At 45.1% G+C, this 20,851-nt stretch overlaps 1 protein-coding gene across 1 annotated transcript in view; it reads right to left on the reverse strand.

Annotated features, from left to right (window-relative positions):
- Positions 1 to 3,209: 3,209 nt before the first annotated feature.
- nmbr (neuromedin B receptor) overlaps positions 3,210 to 20,851 on the reverse strand; it is a 52,457-nt gene continuing 34,815 nt past the window's right edge. The window contains exons 2-5 of the mRNA XM_076112183.1: positions 17,234 to 17,375; positions 15,990 to 16,205; positions 6,539 to 6,777; positions 3,210 to 3,372 (exon numbers count right to left, since the gene is read on the reverse strand). Of these exons, the coding sequence (XP_075968298.1) occupies positions 3,210 to 3,372; positions 6,539 to 6,777; positions 15,990 to 16,205; positions 17,234 to 17,375 (760 nt within the window). The remainder of the gene's footprint in view (positions 3,373 to 6,538; positions 6,778 to 15,989; positions 16,206 to 17,233; positions 17,376 to 20,851) is intronic.

The following is a 20,851-nucleotide window of genomic DNA, read 5'->3' on the forward strand; positions in this document are numbered from 1 at the left end:
AGACCAGGGGTCTTCAATTAAAATTCCAAAAGGTCCAGATTGAGAAAATGTCCTCGGGCAAAGGTCCGGAACATTACAATAATATCTAACTTGCGCTATTTAGTGCCATATATATATATATATATATATATATATATATATATATATATATATATATATATATCAATATAAATATATATAAATATATTCAAGAAGTCTAGTAGTAGTGAAGTGATGTCAATCAAAAAAGCCACTATTATATTTTTCTCATCTTCTAACAAGAGAAATGTTTGTGCATGATCTTTATCTGTAGTTATTAAACTACTTGTTTCAGCTCTAAATCCCCGTGATGCTGAGACCATCACAGGTTAGATCCCCGTGATGCTGAGACCATCACAGGTTAGATCCCCGTGATGCTGAGACCATCACAGGTTAAATCCCCGTGATGGTGAGACCATCACAGGTTAGATCCCCGTGATGCTGAGACCATCACAGGTTAGATCCCCGTGATGCTGAGACCATCACAGCTTAAATCCCCGTGATGCTGAGACCATCACAGGTTAAATCCCCGTGATGCTGAGACCATCACAGGTTAGATCCCCGTGATGCTGAGACCATCACAGGTTAGATCCCCGTGATGCTGAGACCATCACAGGTTAGATCCCCGTGATGCTGAGACCATCACAGGTTAGATCCCCGTGATGCTGAGACCATCACAGGTTAGATCCCCGTGATGCTGAGACCATCACAGGTTAAATCCTTGTGATGCTGAGACCATCACAGGTGAGACCATCACAGGTTAGATCCCTGTGATGCTGAGACCATCACAGGTTAGATCCCCGTGATGCTGAGACCATCACAGGTTAAATCCCTGTGATGCTGAGACCATCACAGGTGAGACCATCACAGGTTAGATCCCTGAGGTGCATCGCTTCGAAGTCTCTGAGTGAACCGCTGAACCCGTCCTCTCTTTTCGTGAGTCCATCTCGATTAAAAATAAAAAAGCTTCCTTTGCTTTTCAACCTCCCAGAGCTAATGACACGTCAGAGTTCTGAGGAGCACACAGATGTCTGTGGACATATTGACAGCCACCAACAGGTGCGTTCAGACACTTTGACAGCCACTTACCAGCTGTAACTTCAGCTCCACTGACACCTGATCGCCTAATGTAAGAGCTAAGAGCCCGGACTGACAACCAGTAGTTAGACGGGCCCGAAGCATGTCCTGCCTCAGCCTTTTTATGTTTCTATTTGAGTTTGGGGGAAACTGCTGCAGTGTGTGTTTTACGCATGTTTATGAGATTCAAGCACACTTTTCCAACACAGATGTGTGAAACGTGCCTGACACTGAAAAACACATCAAACGTTATTAAAGAAGAGAAAAACAACATCAAGATGTCATCATGAGTCCGTCACATTATGAAGTGGTGGTTTTCAACAGCACACTCTTCATCACCTGTTCATGCAAACGCAGCGACACCGAGCGCTCGTCTGAGCTGCAAACAGGAAGCTGTGAACGCCGTCGGCTTCTTCAGCGACTATGAGAGGAACTGCTGCAGGTTCACTGAGCTTGGTCGGGTTTCTTTGGGCTCTCGCAGCACTAGATGCTGGAGCCGTGTCGATCATCTTGTTACCGTGAGAGAGGTCACAGTTAAACACAATCACTCCTCAGTACTTACTGGACATTAAAACATGAAAAGACACTTTCTGAAACTGCAATCAGTCCAAAGATCATCATCACTCCACCACAACCACATCACCATCGTCCACCTTCGTCCAGTGCGTGTTTCCTTCTCTCTCTTTGTATTCTTATCTTCTCCTGCCTGTAGTCCAGAGTTTCACTGCTTGTTTGCTCTTCTTTATTGTATCCTACATTATGTAGAGCATCTTTGAGAACTAAGAAAAGCATTCTATAAATGGGATGTATTATTGTTATTGATTTGCTTTGGTTGAAGGTAAGTGTCGGTAGCAGGAATATGTCTTATAATGAGAGTTAACCCGAGAAAGTGTGGCTCATCGTCTATGATCGAATGTCTCCATCTCAAACATCCAACCTTTTACAGTGTAATTTGGTAATAATTACAGTACAGGCAAGAATAACAAAGACTATTGGTACGATTGCTGTTAATTCATTCCTAATACGTGCTGATGTAACCTGGAGAGCCTTTTAGTTCTTCCATCCAAGCGTACAGTGTAACTTCTATGCAGAAGGAAGTCCTCTATAATACTCATGATGATTCATGATCGATGGTACCAAAGCACAGCAACCCACACTTCTCTGGCTGAGTGCCATCAATCTGGACTTGTTCACACTCGGCTGCATCCCATTCCAGTGTGCACCAGAGTGTCTGCAGAAAGCAAAGATATAATCCTGAGGTCACCGTACTTGACCCTGTCCGTGAGACAGAGTCAGAGGCGAGGCACGACCCGGCAGGAGCCCGACCCCCCCCCCCGCTGGGAATACGCCTGACTTCCTGCCAAGGACACGGACACAACCGTTGGTGATTAACAAAGAGGTTTCCCCTCCACACTGGGAGATACTCTGCTTTAAGAGGCGTTGGGTAGTTTGTTATCTGCTACAACTGTGTTCACTTCATCTCCAACAAAGCAGCAGCAGCGGTTCAGAGAGAGACCAGAGTCCAGCGTAGATCCACCAGTGGTCCCCAGCGTTGGTCCTCAGATAATAGGTGGACGTTGCTCTTGTCTCTGGGGACGTTGCTCTGCGTCTGCCCATCCTTATCCAGAGGCAGCAGATAAGAAGTCTCCGTCTCTCTCTCTCTCTGTGGATCAATCGATGATGAGCATTCAGAGAAACAAGCCGTGCTAATGTGGTCACCGTGCTGAGGCCGTCCTCTCAGCCAAAGCACTGTTCACTTCCTCCAACGCCTTCAGTAAGATGGATGCTGTCAGCGAACATTGTGGCTGGAAACCATTTTCAGTTTGGGTTTTTTGCCGTTCCCGGTGATGTCTGAACTCGTAGACATATTTCCAAGAGGCAGGTTTTGTTTGGTTGCCAAGTTAAGGATGAATATGAAGCAGTACGGTGTGAAAGGAGCAACTGGTACAAGCATCCAACTGGTACAAGCATCCAACCGGTACGAGTCCGGTGCTTTCCTCTATCCATCCATCCTCTGGTCTCAGAGCGGCAGGAGTCCGGTGAGTCCGGTGTTTGCAGAACTCTCGGGATGACGTGAAGCTGATAAAAAAAACACAGACTGGCAGCCTCCCACCTCACAGAGCCACTTCCTGTCTGTTGGCGCTGCCATTGGCTGCTGGAGCGACGATGGCGGCGGTGGGCGTGGCCTTCTTGATGGAGGTGAGGCGGATGTGGGAGGTGCTGTGCATGTAGCTGGCGTGGCGCTCGGGGGGGGAACCTTGAACGCATCGCAGCTGACTGAAGAAGAAGAAGAAGAAGAAGAAGAGTTAATGAGTGAGCCTTGAGAAGTTCAAATATCTTCACTGCAGACTTTAGCCCATTGGATCACATGGATAAGACTGAATCAGGACGTAGTATCAACAGAAATGCAGCATGTGGAAATATTTGGAGGAACATGATCTGCTTCCATTCATGGTTCCATTATTAAACATGTTTTATCAGTTTCCATTTCGGTAAACTTACATCTTGGACACGGGCTCTTTGTGTTCCAATACTTTGGCTCTGCAAAGGGTTAATAACAGTTAATCACTCTGTAATACGGCTTTCAGAGACGTCACCTAGAGACCGACGGAACCAGAGCTGGATCGCACCGACAGGACAAGAGACGGGAATAAAGAATGGTATTAAATAAAAGTGAATATGGAAAACAGACAGAGGACTGTTAGTCCGTGATGAGATGCACGACTGACGGATGATTCAGGTTGTGTGTCCCATGAGTCACAGCCGGCTTCTTAGACAGAGACACAAACAAGGGACACAAACAAGGGACACAAACAAGGGACGCGAACAAGAGACGTGAACAAGAGACGCGAACAAGAGACGCGAACAAGAGACGCGAACAAGAGACACGAACAAGAGACACATGCGTCTGTTAAATCATAAAGTCATGTGATCACAACAAGACACTCACAAAAACAGACAAACAATGCAAACTGTAAAGTCCGATGAGTGGGTGGGTGAATGAGCGGGTGGGTGGGTGAGTGAGTGAGTGGATGAGTGGGTGGGTGAGTGGGTGAGGCTGATGTGAATGAACACACTGTCTGACTGCACAACATGTGTTGATGGAGATACTAAAGAGAAGAAATGAAGAACACAATACGCAGCTTATGGAGCATTGTGTGTATGAAGGCATTGTTCTCCTCAGCTCTCTGCACTCACTGTTTACTTCACATGTAAAACTGTCTTCATCAGAATCAAGACTGTTTTAGCTGCAAACAAGTTCTAGAAGGATTTCGGTTAGAAATCAGTCTGTTTACGGTCTGAACTGAGTGTCTGTTGGTCTGTTGGTCAGACACACAAGCAACTAAAGATTTGGGACTTTTGGTGAGCATTGTTCACTAATGTCTGAGAAACACTGACTGTGTGGCTCAGATAGTCTGCAGGGTTACAGATGAGAAACAAGACAACGTGCTCATCTAATGATAAATATGACAAAGTAAGGCTGAACCCAACAGTTCACTCATAACGTCAACAATCAAAGTATGATTATTAATAACTTGCAGGAACTGCACACCTCGTCCCTGTAATGGTCTCACTCCTCAGACCAGAAGTCAAAACATATTGAAAGAATGGAATCATTTCCAGAATCTACATCATGGTTTTATCCAACAGAATATTCTGCTTTATTCCATCTCTGTTGGCGTGGAGCCTCTCAGCACTCTCACTGCGTCATGAAGCTGTAACCTATTAACTGGCTGGTCGAGCAGCAATCTAACAGCACCATCAACTACAGTTATACGACCGCAATAACGTAAAATCATATTGTCCCAATATGATTTAACATCCCGACAATGGACGCTTCATTCAAAAACCAAAACTTCAATAAAACATTTTAAAGACATTCGGTGCAGCCGTGTGACGGAGCCTCCTCTGTGAAAACAAAGCGGGAATGACAGAGAAGTGCAGCCCTGATAGAGAGTCAGCATTACAGAGGCCTTCACTCTGCACTGTGGTTGACTGGTTCCCCGGCTGCAGCAGGTGAAGGCTTAACGTTTCCGTTCTTTATGGAAATCCTCACTCTTCACGTCCTTTTGAATAATAAGAAATGAATCCAAACACAGGAGACTTGTGGCGCATGCTTCATGCCACCGCCGCGTTATAACTGCTTCCTGAAGGCGCATCGTGTTCCCTGCGTCTTCTCTGCTGCTCCGGAGGTGTCAGGATTTGCCGGCACATCCGACCCGAATGAAAGCGTGAAAGCCCGTCCCCGGGTTCCTGCTGCTCGCTGAGACGCTCAAAGACAGTGGCCGTGTTTGGAGGGATTGTGAGGTTTAAAGAGGGTTTCCATCTTGCCGAGGTAGAGTAACGCAACGGGAGCTCTCAAAAGGAGATTTAGTGCATTTATTGAGGGAATGGAAGTGCTCACCATCTGCTTTGTTTACTGAATCTATCTTTACAAATGTTTTAGCCTTCTGGAAAGTGTTGGTTAGTCTGCAATTACAACTGACCACAGTGTGTGCACAGAGAGCAGCCTGTCGCATGGTTCCAGTAGATCTCATCATTTACATGTTAGAGGAACGATCAGCAGAGGACTCTAGGATCGTCCACGCGTCCTCCTCTGCATGTTTCCATCTTCTTCATGGTCCCAGCAGTTACTCTGAGCAACAGAACAATGTGGAGCGTCCTGCCAAACTGCAGCAACAAACACACACATGGTTCATCAGCTGTTTGGCTACCAGCTGACAGGTGATGTCCATCATATCCATAATGTTTTTAACTGCTGGTTTAAATAATATCACACGTATGTTTGATGAAGAAGAACTCGTTCTTATAGGCAGATCGATCCGCAGCTGAAAATAGATAATTTCAAGAAAAGTCAAGAAGTTTGTCGTAACAGAAGTATAAGACTGTGAAAACACGTAATTAGAAAGATTCTAAGCGTCTCTGTGTTTAGTACCAGGATGTTCACATTATCGGCTCTCACTGCTGCTTTCTCTTCCCAGCTGATGAAAAGAGTCGCTGGATTAAACGCGTCGGGTTAGATACCGTTACATTTGAGCGCAGAACATATCTAAGTTAGCTAAGTTAGCTAGCTGGCTGGCTAGCGACCATGTTGGTGTTGGTGACGCACATTAAGCGAGACGAGAGACGAAGTTTACTGAGCGGTTTCAAACGAAACACTTTAACGGGATCAAAAATATATTGTTCTCTCGCTGGTGACTGTCGGACAGATTTCTACCAAAATAAGGTCCCACGGTGGAGATGAGAAGGGAGGGACTTCACCTCTCTTTATGGGATTTGTTGACGATATGAAAGATATAAAGGAATAACATCAGCCTCATCCTTTAAGAAATGTTTGTATGGTTACATGTGCAAACACACTACCGCTGGCATAAGTTGTCCCTTTAATTAACGGAGGCATTAAAGACTGAAGTACGATCCAGAGATTGAGAGGCGATCCAACCTGTTGAAGTGCCGGCGGAAGCTCTCGCTGAGCAGGTAGAGGGCGAAGGGGTTGACGCAGGACGAGGAGAAGCTGAGGACTCGGGCCAGCAAGGTGATGATGAGGTGAGCCAGGGACAGATCCATCTGCTGGTAGTGGAAGGAGCGGTACATGTAGAGCACGTGGTTGGGGAACCAGCACAGGGCGAAGAGGCCCACGAACACCAACACGATCTTGGCCAGACGTTTCCTCGTCTCCATCTGGAGGAGCGGAGATAAAAAGAGACGATGAGAAATAATCAGCTTGAATGGAAGATGGAAGATGGATTCAGGGAGGTGTACTCAAATATACTACAACAGCTTTGTGTGGTTGATGCGACACCATTCATGTTCATAATCTCCTGCAGATACAATCAGCTGAATACAACCTTCATCGCTTCATAACGTCCTCCCACAGCTGCTTCGTTTTTAATTAGAAGAAGACGACAGCTACATCTACTGACAGCAGTTTACAAGCACCGTGTGTTTGGGAAGTAAAGACGCACACCGTTAGAAGCCACATCTGCTTGACCTGCACTACGTGTTGTTGGAGTAAAACTGGACGTCATGAAACATCACGACTTCTTTTGTCATTTTAATTGGCTGCCAAAAACTCCCAGAACTCCGTATCAGACAGTCGGCAGCAGCAGAAGGTGACGTTTAACTAAACAGTTCAGTAAAGGCAGCAAACACACCGACACCAACAGTTTACAAGACATTCATGAGAGAACTGGAAGAGAGAACTCTGCAGTCGGAGAGCACAGACGATGGTCGGCATCTGACTTCAGGTGAGTTCATGAACTGAACATGTGAGATGGAAACAACAGGAGAGCTGCTAACACGCTGTCTTGTATTTTATTGCTTCAACAACACATTAGCTGGTTTTATTTAGTTTAGTTTGCAGTCGGAAAATACATTTTCCGGATTAGTGCAGAACTAAATGAATGCAAACCCAAATGGCCTACATTGCATTGTTAAAGACAGTGAGAGATACCGTAGTGCGTGTGTCAAACAGACGAGCCGAGCTGAAAACAGTAACCGACTGTTAGCAGATGAGTTCTCTTGTTGGAATGCGATCTTGTTGTAAGTTGGGTTCAGCAGCTGCTGTCCTGTTTTAGTGGTACGGAGCAAACAACCACGAGTAATTCTGGTGTCAGTATTTTATCAGAACCCGGACCAAGAGCGGATATTGTATCAAAGAGTAATATGTCGCAAATCAAAACTCTCAGATTGGTTGAGAAAGGATGTTATGTCTCCGTGACATCACATTTCTCTTCAAAGATATCTGCGGTTGCATATCATCGGTGAATGCATGCACGTTTTATAAAGATCCAGACACAACATGTCTGATACTAAACCTGCAGAACCACTTATGGAGGATGTCAGGGTGATGGACAGCTCAACAAAATAAAAACACTTTCCTCTCTGCAGCTACAAAATCCATCATGCATGGTGTCAAGAGCTACAATCGCTGATACAACCAGCGAATACACATCATAACCATCAAACCAACAGCCACTTATTTTGGTGGGAAAATGTAATTATGCTTAAAAAGGAGCGACGGTTTGACTCCCGCCGGGACCCGGACGCTCGGAGCTTCCTGCTAATGTCTTGTGACGAGATGGACGGACACCGTGGACGAGACGGACAGACACTGTGGACGAGAGGGACGGCCACTGTGGACGAGACGGACGGACACAGATGAACGAGATGGACGGACACTGTGGACGAGATGGACGGCCACTGTGGACGAGACGGACGGACACTGTGGACGAGACGGGCGGAGGGAGGAAACAGATCTGCAATCGTGTCTGAACATCAAATGCATTCCGTGTTCAGCAGCGTACGAGGAGTCTGACCTTGTCAGGCGGATGCTCAGCGATTGCCAGAGACATATGGAAAAGGTCAATTATGTCACTCATGCGCACTTCGCACAGGTCGCCCATCTCTGCACGTGTCAGCCGTGTTCCTCAAAGTGCTTCTCTCTGTACCCGTCAGACCTCCTGACCTTCTGACGGCCGCATCTTAAAACTGGACTAAATATTCTTCTCTAACTTTGCTATTTTATTTCATGCCTCTGAATGCGTTTGTGTTTAGGTTGTACAGGTGAAGCCCAGAGGAGCTGATTAGAGAGACGTACACATGAGGCCACGTAGAGCGCTCGGTGGAGGATCCTTCTCTCTCAGGAGCTTCTCTGGTGTTTCAGCGAGTGTCTGAACTTGATGTCACTGCAGTGAACTGGAAGGAAACACGTAGTTTACGGGTACCAGCAGCAGCTGCAGTGTCACTTTGGGACTTCATGGAGTTGTGTTTGCACCGAACGCTCGTTCAGAAGGAATCATCGATTCACAAATTCATCGTACTCTCGGCTCTTAACCTCTTTGACTAACCAAGAGGTTAACAATCGCACAAAGTCCCATTCTACATGTTGGACTTCCATATTTTACTTTAAGTTCCCATTAATCATGCTTCTCTTGGTGGATTCTGCACCTCGTGATCTATGTCCATCAGAGATGCAGCGCTCCTCTCCCGTCACAGACCTTCCGTTGGCTCTGGGTTTATCTTTACAGCTCGTTCTCCTTCCCTGATGTTCGGTCGCGCTCCTCGCCGACCGATACCGACGCTTGAGGCGCCGAGCTTTCAAGTAGCTACAATGAAAACGTATCTGTGTCATGATTAGACAGTCAGAGAGTGTGATGACGTAATGTAAAGACCAGTGTGAGAGGTAGTGGAGGATGGATGGGACAAAGAAACACAGGACCAGGAGACCAGGAGACCAGTGTCCCGTGTGAGACAACATGTAGTTGTTAACTGTCACTTTGCTCAGTGGAGAACAGCTGCATGTTCCAGCTTATCATTATTACGTTAAAAAGCAGCCGGAGGCGTCTCACTTTGACTGAGTCGCCTCTTTTTAAGGCGAGAAACAGCAAATAAACAGTAAAGAGTGAGCCAGCAGCAGACTCTGCTCCAGTCTGGCTGCTGCTGATTTGTGTTTCTCATAAGATCCTCTTCGGCTCCTGCCTCTCCGGGTCACAACGCATCTGGACGGATTATGTGTGTGTGTGTGTGTGTGTGTGTGTGTGTGTGTGTGTGTGTGTGTGTGTGTGTGTGTGTGTGTGTGTGTGTGTGTGTGTGTGTGTGTGTGTGTGTGTGCATTGTCGGAAGCATGAATGTACTTTCATACTTCAGTACACACCTGCAGCTGCTGCCGGGCTGCGAGTGTATTCAGATGTCTGTAATAGAGTTACATCTTCAGAGCCGCTGCCTTCGTCACCGAGCAGGAAGCCTGCAAAGGCTCCTGGGAGTTGCGGGCTGCCGGCTCCCATAAGATGCCCGTTAGAGACGGATCGACACCTGAGGCGACGGCGGCGCCGCGAGCCGTCAAGTTGTCACATTTCTATAACGCTCCAAATGCTGAAATCCAGAACCAACACTTGGCCATTTGTGCACTTGTTATCCCGTCATGTCGGCAGAAGAACTACGCCTACAGCAGAGGAAGACGTCTCCCAGCGCACCGCCATCAAGCACTCACCTGCAGATACCAAGCTGTTAAAACGTGGTCTGACTGACTCCTTAGAGATAGACGTGTTCAAGTACAGATCACACACAAAGGCCCTCTACTCTGTGCGCGTGTGTGTGCGTGCGTGTACGTGTGTGTGCGTGTGTGTGCGTGTGTACGTGTGTGTGTGTGCGAGTGTGTGTGTGCGTGTGTGTGCGTGTGCGTGTGTACGTGTGCGTGCGTGTGTGTGTGTGCGAGTGTGTGTGTGTGCGTGTGTGTGCTGCGTGCGTGTGTGTGTGTGTGTGTGTGCGTGTGTGTGCGTGCGTGTGTGTGTGCGTGTGTGTGTGTGCGTGTGTGTGTGTGCGTGTGTACGTGTGTACGTGTGTGTGCGTGTGTGCGTGCGTCTGTACGTCTGTGCGAGTGTGTGTGTGTGCGTGCGTGTGTGTGCGTGCGTGTGTGTGTGTGCGTGTGTACGTGTGTGTGCGTGTGTACGTGTGTGCGTGCGTCTGTACGTCTGTGCGAGTGTGTGTGTGTGCGTGTGTACGTGTGTGTGCGTGTGTGTGTGTGTGTGTGTGTGTGCGTGTGTACGTGTGTGTGCGTGTGTACGTGTGTGCGTGCGTCTGTACGTCTGTGCGAGTGTGTGTGTGTGCGTGTGTACGTGTGTGTGTGTGTGCGTGTGTGCGTGTGTGTGTGTACGTCTGTGTGTGTGTGTGTGTGCGTGCGTGTGTGTGTGTACGTCTGTGTGTGTGTGCGTGTGTGAGTGTGTGTGTGCGCGCGCTCTCTAATGTGTCTTATCTCTGGGAACATAATGAATAAGATGGCGGCCGTGTTTGCTGTCGTCGTGGGCGTCTGCAGTTAATGTAGCAATTGGCTCCGGACCTACGAAGATGTGAAGATACGGGCGAAGAGCCCCCCCCCCCCCCCCCCCCAGAGGAGACATCGATGGACTGAACTGTAATGAGATGAATTAGACGCAGAGGGAGGACGACATGGAGGGCGGAGGAGATAACAGATGTTTGGGCATGACGATCTATTTATTTTATGTTTCTGTAATTTGTTGTTGAAAGTTTCCTGGAAAGAATTATTGAGAGAAAGAACACAATACTTGTGTTACATACTTGTGTTCTTCTCGTGGGATTTCCTTCAAAGAACTCCAGAATTAGCTTTATCAACAATCTATTATTATTATTATTATTATCATTGTTGCTGTTAATGGGAACGAGCAGCATTCACTCTATTTGACCAACTAGAGGGAAATCACATGATTCTCTCCAGAAAACCTCCTGAAGTCAGGAGCAGATGTCAGGACCCTTAAAATAAAGTGCCTCCAGAACCTCTTGATGGACCTGGTCCTGTGCACGGTGTAAAATATAATTGTATGCTGTAGCTTTAAGATTTCCTTTTCATTTTATTTTAGTGGCCTTTAACCCTATCGGTGACTTATTGTGACTTCTTGTCTCACATGGAGGACAGACAGCGGGCTCGTGGCTGTTTGTTGGACCCGTCCAGCTCCACTTCCTGCTGCCCACTGAGTGATTTTATGGTCTTTATACTTCCTGGTTCATCATTACGTTATTTTTCGTAGGTATTGCTACGAATGCTGGGCGTCCACATACATGTGTCCATATGGTTGAGTTTCTATTGCTCTCAGGGATCTCCTCAGACTCACTGTGTGTCCACTGCTTATTGATATGAACACGTATGGCTCAGACAGAGATGGGGGTGTCCCCTGCAGCTGCAGAATGAAGCAGACGTCCGTGCTTCACACTAACCGACCGGCAGAGTGTTTTCACGGCTCAGCGAGCGTCTCTGATGAGCCTCCTCCTCTCTCAGCTCTCAGCGTCACCAGTTGATTCACCGTTTGTTAGTCGGCGACTCTCCATTAACCCCGAGTTCATCCGGGTCGACTTCTCTGCAAAGTGTCCTTTCAGACCTGCAGAGCCACAGAGATGAGCTTCCCTTCAGGATGAAAGTGCTTCTTTAGGATGAAGCCTCCAGTTAATGGAGTCAAAGCATCATAACTACCTTTACCTGCTGGAACGAGCTCCAGTCCAGGTCCCGTCTGAAGTACGGGCTCACTGGTCATTAGTCTGACTCAAGTCATCTGAAAGCTTCCAACGAGCCGCCATGTTGGTCCGGTTTGAAATCCGTAAGCAGCGTTCGTAGCTTCACCTACTGATGATGATGATGATGATGATGATGCGCTGTAACTCGTAGATATCCCACAAAATCTATTTGTTGTTATCCACGTAATCATAAACCAGGAAGTATAAAACAAGAAACAGGAAGTCAACGTGGATTGATTTGTAACTTATGTACGAAACTCCACTTCTGTAGTTTGTATCATATCATCCGTTGTGTGAGAAGACGTTGAGATAACGCACCAGTGAACGTGTTCATCCAATCAGGTGCAGCCAGGAAGTGTCGTAGGAGGGTGTGGCCTGTATGTTCTACGTCGTCGTGTATTTATACACCGCTGCTCTCCCTCCAATGCTTGAAACAAAGCTTCCTTTGTGTATTGGTTTCCTGTTTCAGAGAAGGAGAGCACTGAGAGGCTCACTAACAAAAGCACAACGGTGACGTCTGGAGCGCCGGTACATCTGGCTGCTTCATTGTTTCCTACTGGAACGTCCTGATTGTCTGCGAGTGATGCGACGCTGCATCTTGACTTTTTTCATCTTTCTATTCGCTCACAATGAACGCGCCACAAAGGACGTTGAGCAGCTGATGGTTTTCTTTATTCTGTACACGTGCCCAACGCTCGTGGGTTCATAAGACTCCAGGAACATTTCACTAAATCACTAAAGTACAGCTTGTTCACCGCTCGGTCTGAAACGAAACATTCGGCAAATAAAATCTGCTTCTTTTCCTGAAGCACAACTCAAGCTTTTCATCATCATCCAGCCAAAAGAAATTGGAAACAGCTGTGAGTACTGAGTGAATATTAGCAGGTTCTCTGTTGAAAGGAGGAACCGGAGCAGCAGCAGGCGAGTGTGAACCGACTGTTGTTGATCGAAGACAAACGTATGAATATATCATCAACAGTGATTACTATCGTAGTAACCCTCAGAGACACAGCAGGACGTCCAAGCTGCCACTCCTCCCCCCCCCCCCCCCCCCCCCATGAAGCTCCAGCTGGTGTACAGTGAGCTGACCCTCCAGCCTCCACCTCTGGGAGGTGTCGGTGCTAAAAGTCGGTGCTAAAAGCTCAGGCAGGCAGACAGGAAGCCTCCAGACAGAGTTAGAACTCTCACGCTGTTGTTTGACTTGTATCTGTGAGCACTTGTGCATGTTACACTTTCTAAACATAGAAGTCAACTTTGAATTCCCTCAAACTAGTTGAAATGCAGCCGCTGCAGTCGCATCCTACAAACTACAAGCAGGAGAGCTTCAGCCGTCCAGCACGGCTCACTGATCATCTCTGCTTCACTTGACAGGAGACGAACAGCAACTCCTCAATGTCTCACGCAGGAGGTCCGACTCATTCTAATGAACCCTCATCACTGATTCAGAGTCAGAGTGAGAAAGATCTCTCTGAAGGAAAGTGGAACTGCAATTTGAATGTCATAATCCTGAAGGTTAAATTCATATAAAGCCATTTTTTATTCTAAGTACTTTTTCAATGTTCCTGGTGGAGTTCCCCGTTCACTGGAAACATGCAACGCATGCAAGTACTAGATATTACCATGAGACAAAGGCTGGTGCATGTACAGTAGCGTGTACTTGTACAGTATCGTGTACAGTATCGTGTGCAGTAGCGTGTGCAGTAGCATGTACAGTAACGTGTACAGTAGCGTGTGCAGTAACGTGTACAGTAACGTGTGCAGTAGCGTGTGCAGTAACGTGTGCAGTAACGTGTGCAGTAGCGTGTGCAGTAGCGTGTGCAGTAGCGTGTGCAGTAACGTGTACAGTAACGTGTGCAGTAGCGTGTGCAGTAGCGTGTGCAGTAGCGTGTGCAGTAACGTGTACAGTAACGTGTACAGTAGCGTGTGCAGTATCGTGTACAGTAGCGTGTGCAGTAGCGTGTACAGTAACGTGTACAGTAGCGTGTGCAGTAACGTGTACAGTAACGTGTGCAGTAGCGTGTGCAGTAGCGTGTGCAGTAGCGTGTGCAGTAACGTGTACAGTAGCATTGCTTGGCTGATTATGATCTTCTCAGCCTATTGTTTTCTCGGTTGCTCTGAAACACACATTTCATGTTTCCCTCCTCGAGGAATAAAGTTTGAATTGCTTTGACTTAAACAGACTTAAACAGCAGTTGTGTCTCATGAAGCTCTAGCGTAAGTTCAGACAGGAAGACTATACTCTCGCATGCCTCAGCCCGTAGCTTGTTCACCATACATCTGCCATCACTCATGCAGGCACACTCATTATGTCCTTGCTGTTATTGTTCGGGGCTGTCAATCATGATCAGCTGTCTAGATCAGCTGGTCTCTCTAGCCAATAGCACAACGACAGGAGGACATCGTTAGCCTATCATCTGCTGCTGTCTCTCTTAAATATGATTGTCTCTCTACCTTCAATACGTTCAGGCTGCTGTTACGCAGCCCTCCTCATCATTCTATCAGCCTCATCAGCCACCACCACCACCAGTGTCTGGACTCCACGGGGGGGTTCATATTGTTGCCGCTCAGGACAATCACAACTCCATCACAAATCTCCTCGTCGAGTTCAAGCGCCAAAGAGTTTCTGTGTAACTCATTAACGCAGCATCTGTCCTAATAAACGTTAACTACTAATCCTTCACTTGTCTCTCCTGATTGAACTGTTTGTCTGATGAAGAAGCTGCTTCAGAGTGTTCGCTGCCTTCGGTGATACCTGAGATATTTATATGCTATTATTAAAACACACCTGCTGTTACCACCTCTCACCACAGCCGTCGCTAAGCCACCTGAACTGGACTGAGATCTGAAGAAATAAACGTTTTAAAATGTGCAGGATCAACTCTTTAGTTTAACCATTTCATATGTTGTTGAAATGATTTTAGGGACCGTGGTGCACAATCAGCAACTTATTTATGTTTTTCTACATTTCTCATTCCTTTTCTTCGATGTCGTCGCCACAAACTGCCGTGACGCAGTCAGCAAAGAACATCTGTTGGCTGCGTGTGGATATTAAATCAGAAGATCAGTTTGTGGTGAATCGTCACGTTTCCAGTGAAAACAGATAAGAACCAAACTATTAGAATTACAGAGCCTCAAACACAGCAGAGTCATGTGTTCATTCATCACCTCAGTCATGTGTTTATCCTCACTGCAGTCATGTGTTCATTCATCACTTCAGTCATGTGTTCATTCATCACCTCAGTCATGTGTTCATACTCACTGCAGTCATGTGTTCATTCATCACCTCAGTCATGTGGTCATCCTCACTGCAGTCATGTGTTCATTCATCACTTCAGTCATGTGTTCATCCTCACTTCAGTCATGTGTTCATTCATCACTTCAGTCATGTGTTCATCCTCACTTCAGTCATGTGTTCATCCTCACTTCAGTCATGTGCTCATTCATCACTTCAGTCATGTGTTCATCCTCACTGCAGTCATGTGTTCATTCATCACTTCAGTCATGTGTTCATCCTCACTTCAGAAATGTGTTCATTCATCACTTCAGTCATGTGTTCATCCTCACTGCAGTCATGTGTTCATTCATCACCTCAGTCATGTGTTCATCCTCACTGCAGTCATGTGTTCATTCATCACCTCAGTCATGTGTTTATCCTCACTGCAGTCATGTGTTCATTCATCACTTCAGTCATGTGTTCATCCTCACTTCAGTCATGTGTTCATTCATCACTTCAGTCATGTGTTCATCCTCACTTCAGTCATGTGTTCATCCTCACTTCCGTCATGTGTTCATTCATCACTTCAGTCATGTGTTCATTCATCACTTCAGTCATGTGTTCATCCTCACTTCAGTCATGTGTTCATCCTCACCTGTCTCTTGGTGTGTTCGCTGACCTCCCCCGGCATGTCGTGGGCGCTCTTGATGAGCGTGCGGGCGATGTGGTAATAATACACCGAGATGATGGTCAGAGGAACCAGGAAGTAAACCAGGAAGATCATCACCGAGTGGATCTTAGGATGCATCGGATTGGACAGCGGGTAGGGGACGCAGTTCACAAAGGTGACGTTAGTGTAGTCTCTGTGACCCTGAGGGGGGAGGAAAGGAAACCAGGAGTAGGGAGGAGAGGAGGGGAAGAAAGGAAACAAGAAGTATGGAGGAGAGGAATCCAGGAGTAGGGAGAGGAGAGGAAGAAAGGAAGCAGGAAGGAGGAGAGGAAACCAGGAGTAGGGAGGAGAGGAGGGGAAGAAAGGAAACAAGAAGTAGGAAGGAGGAGAGGAAACCAGGAGTAGGACAAGGGAGGGGAGTTGGAGAGGAGTGATGGGAGAAGAGAAGGAGAGGAAACAAAGAGAGGAGAGGAGGAGAAAAGGAAAAGAAACAAGGAGGAAGGAGAGAGGAAAGATGAAAAGATGAGAAAATAAAAGGAGAGAATGAAAGAGTAGAGAGAAAATTGGAGGAGGAGAAACAGAAGGGCAGAAAGTGAAGTGAGAGTGAAGGACAGACAGGAGAGAGGAGCATAAAACAGATTGTGGAGTAAAATGTCAGCTCTGCTCATTCATAAATCTGACTAAGAGTTTATAGCTGACGGGGGAGTTAGTCTGAACCAGCGATGAGCCTTCAGCAGGAAGTGATGGATGAAGAACATCCAGTCTGAGTGTACACAAGGTCACAAGCATCACGTGCTTCTGATTGGTTGGATTCACTCTGCAGTGTTCTGACATTTCTCATTAATTCATCAGTCAACTTTACTGTGGAGTGATTTGAAAACAAAGACCGAAATAGAGATAACTTTACTTTACTATTTACAGTTAATTAATAAATCGGTGCATATTGATATATATTACCATCTAGTTATAATGTGGTAGATATAACAAAGCTCATAATTGATAGATCAAACTAATTAAACATTGATAATTGTTTACAAAAGAGGAAACATGTACAGATATTACAGAGAGAAGAAAAGTCAAACAATATGCAGATGACGTGGCTGTAATTATGTGACACTGAAGGTTCTCATAGAGAGAGAGATGGATGTAGGGCGTGGCTACAGTACTTTACTCATTGGTTGTTGTAGTACTACAGTAGTACTACAGTAGTATGTGTGTCTGTATTGTACCTGCATGGAGACAACTTGAGAGAAAATGGCTTCAGGAACAGCCAGCAGGACGGACAGCAGCCAGATGGAGACGGCCTTTAGACACGTCCAGAAGACGGCGCCGGACGTCTGGATGTCCATCGGGTTCACGATGGCCTTATACCTGATGGAGACAGAGAGACGTCCATCAGACATCTACTGAGGGACATAACGTCCTGTTAAAAACTCAATATGTCATCGGAATGTAACAACCACTCAGGGGGGAGGAGCTATCAGAGGGGAGGAGCCAGTGTGATACCGAAAAACCAGAGAGAGACTCATTTAACTTAATGGACCAGTTGACAGTTTAGAAAGAGACATGTTTGTGTGACTTTGTTGACATCCACATTAATATTCTACTTTTATTCAGGATATTTTCCAATAAACGTATGTAATATTTTGACATTATTCAGGTTTTAGGAGCATTCTTTGGAGATTTAAACAGCGCATTGTCTGTTTAAGTGTCAGGTCTGGTTTTGTACACAAACCAACAGTTTACAGGCCGGAGTAGAGATGCATGGCCAGAAGAAGAGAAGGAGGAACTCACCTACTTTTAAACATTATGAAGGACTTAGTTATCAACCAGTTTTGGGATATGAACAAATATCACATCCCCAACCTTCTCAAGAAGGTGGTTGAAGGAATGAAAGAGGGAGAATGAGTTCAAACACTTCTGGAGAACTTTGAAAAAAAGATCCTATTTTATTCGAATTATGTAAACAGAAATATTTGTGGAATATTAATTTTCATCAGCCATGTTTAGTAGGAATATTGTGTTTTTCGGAATTAGGTGATGAAAGTGAATAGTTTGTGCGGAGTAGTTCCTGTTTGAACTCTCTGGTTCTCTGTTCCTTCAGACGTCGGCTTGCTGTTAACGCTGCAAACTTACATGTCAAACTCAAGCCCCAAATCAACACAGATGACAGAAGACTGTTTTATTTTTGTGCTTTTCTCCTCAAATGTCATGAGCAGAAAACATGAGGAGTCGGTGCGCCTGCACAAACCACTGTGGCATTTAGGCAACAACGGTATTGGTTCGGTTAAGGGAAAGGTGGTGGTTTGGATTAAAATAACTGGAAGTGGTGTTACTTAAGTTACGTAACAAATAAGTCAACGTTAACTTGTGAGTCTAACCTCCCTTGCTGGACTCTGTCCCTCTTCATACCTCCTGAGCTGGCTCATGATGAAGTGGGTTATACATGAATGACAGTGGGTTACTTTGAGTGAATATAGATACAAACATTATATGAAAACAGATTACAAACATCCAGTTGCAGTTATTCGGCACATTTACAAAATGTTGATTAATGAGCATTGTCCAAACAAATGAATAAATGAAAGGAATCCACTGACTGACCCGGTTCGACTGAGGTGAATGAATTCTAATGTGTGACTCATCCTTCAGCCTGTTTATTGATCATAGACTTCAGAAGAAGTGCAGCAGCAGCACTGAACCCTCATCATCTATCCGTGACCTTCCACCTCCCAACATCTGTACGGAGAGAACGTCTTCTCCATGAGATGCTGAGAGACTGAAGGCTGCATCAAACTTCACAGCAAGCCCTCACTTTTATTATATCATATTATATTATGTTATATAATTATTCGGCAGCACACAATGAGATGTTTGGCTACATTTCAACGTGGATCTATGAATAAACAGATTAAATTAGACCTCAAAAGGCTGCCACGTTAATCAAAGAGTGAAAAACATTATGAAATGACCCATAATTTCAGACTTTCTGGACTGAAACCAAATATAAATCATGTAATAATTCTATAATTTTTCATTTGACAGCATTAGTGCTCCAGGCTCTTTGTTAGTTAATTAAACTGCAGCAGCCGGCAGGACGGCAGGCTGGAGGACAAAGAGAGGAAACAATAGGAATTTGTCACTCTGACCATAATTATTCTTTTTATGTGATCATAGAGCTGCTTTTTAAATTCCTCATCGGTCAGATCAGCTGCACGGGGCCGTTCATCTGATATGACTGGATGAGGGTTACATGTAGGTTTATAAAAGAAAAGACTACAGCAGGCTAGAGTCTAATATTCAGCCTGTAGGCCGTCCATCTCTATCTACAGATGTCAGCAGTCTGCCATCAATTTGTCATTAGTGGAACTCTGCGATGATGAAAAAGGTTTTCATTTTAAGGTTCAATTCATATCTGATTCTACATTCCTTGAAATTGTATATTGACTGTCAGTCAATATACAATTTGTTCTGCTATTCTCCATGTTTCCTCTTTTAACGGTGGTTTGTTTTGTTGCTGCTCATGAAAATACAGATTCTGAATGTCAGTGAGTCACTTCACTAGATTAAGTTACTGTGTGTGTGTGAGAGGACTTTATGTCTGAATGTCTCTGATGCTTTCATCTTGGAGAAAGTCTCTTTACTAATGTGTTCTTGAGTTTAGTAGATGGAGGAAAAAATGAACTAAACCAAACCTAAACCTAACTATTGGTTTAGTTGTCAAAACCTAACTGTTGGTTTAGTTGTCAAAACCTAACTGTTGCTTTTGTTGTCTAAACCTAACTGTTGGTTTTGTTGTCTAAACCTAACTGTTGCTTTTGTTGTCTAAACCTAACTGTTGCTTTTGTTGTCTAAACCTAACTGTTGCTTTTGTTGTCTAAACCTAACTGTTGCTTTTGTTGTCTAAACCTAACTGTTGCTTTTGTTGTCTAAACCTAACTGTTGCTTTTGTTGTCTAAACCTAACTGTTGGTTTAGTTGTCAAAACCTAACTGTTGCTTTTGTTGTCTAAACCTAACTGTTGCTTTTGTTGTCTAAACCTAACTGTTGCTTTTGTTGTCTAAACCTAACTGTTGGTTTAGTTGTCAAAACCTAACTGTTGCTTTTGTTGTCTAAACCTAACTGTTGGTTTAGTTGTCTAAACCTAACTGTTGCTTTTGTTGACTAAACCTAACTGTTGCTTTTGTTGTCTAAACCTAACTGTTGGTTTAGTTGTCTAAACCTAACTGTTGCTTTTGTTGTCTAAACCTAACTGTTGCTTTTGTTGTCTAAACCTAACTGTTGCTTTTGTTGTCTAAACCTAACTGTTGCTTTTGTTGTCTAAACCTAACTGTTGGTTTAGTTGTCTAAACCTAACTGTTGCTTTTGTTGTCTAAACCTAACTGTTGCTTTTGTTGTCTAAACCTAACTGTTGCTTTTGTTGTCTAAACCTAACTGTTGCTTTTGTTGTCTAAACCTAACTGTTGCTTTTGTTGTCTAAACCTAACTGTTGGTTTAGTTGTCAAAACCTAACTGTTGCTTTTGTTGTCTAAACCTAACTGTTGGTTTAGTTGTCAAAACCTAACTGTTGCTTTTGTTGTCTAAATCTAACTGTTGCTTTTGTTGTCTAAACCTAACTGTTGCTTTTGTTGTCTAAACCTAACTGTTGGTTTTGTTGTCTAAACCTAACTGTTGGTTTAGTTGTCTAAACCTAACTGTTGCTTTTGTTGTCTAAACCTAACTGTTGCTTTTGTTGTCTAAACCTAACTGTTGGTTTAGTTGTCTAAACCTAACTGTTGCTTTTGTTGTCTAAACCTAACTGTTGGTTTTGTTGTCTAAACCTAACTGTTGGTGTAGTTGTCTAAACCT

The sequence above is a fragment of the Anarhichas minor genome, unplaced genomic scaffold (assembly GCF_050575085.1).
Source record: "Anarhichas minor isolate MPS153535 unplaced genomic scaffold, ASM5057508v1 ptg000047l, whole genome shotgun sequence".
In the NCBI taxonomy this organism is placed as follows: domain Eukaryota; kingdom Metazoa; phylum Chordata; class Actinopteri; order Perciformes; family Anarhichadidae; genus Anarhichas; species Anarhichas minor.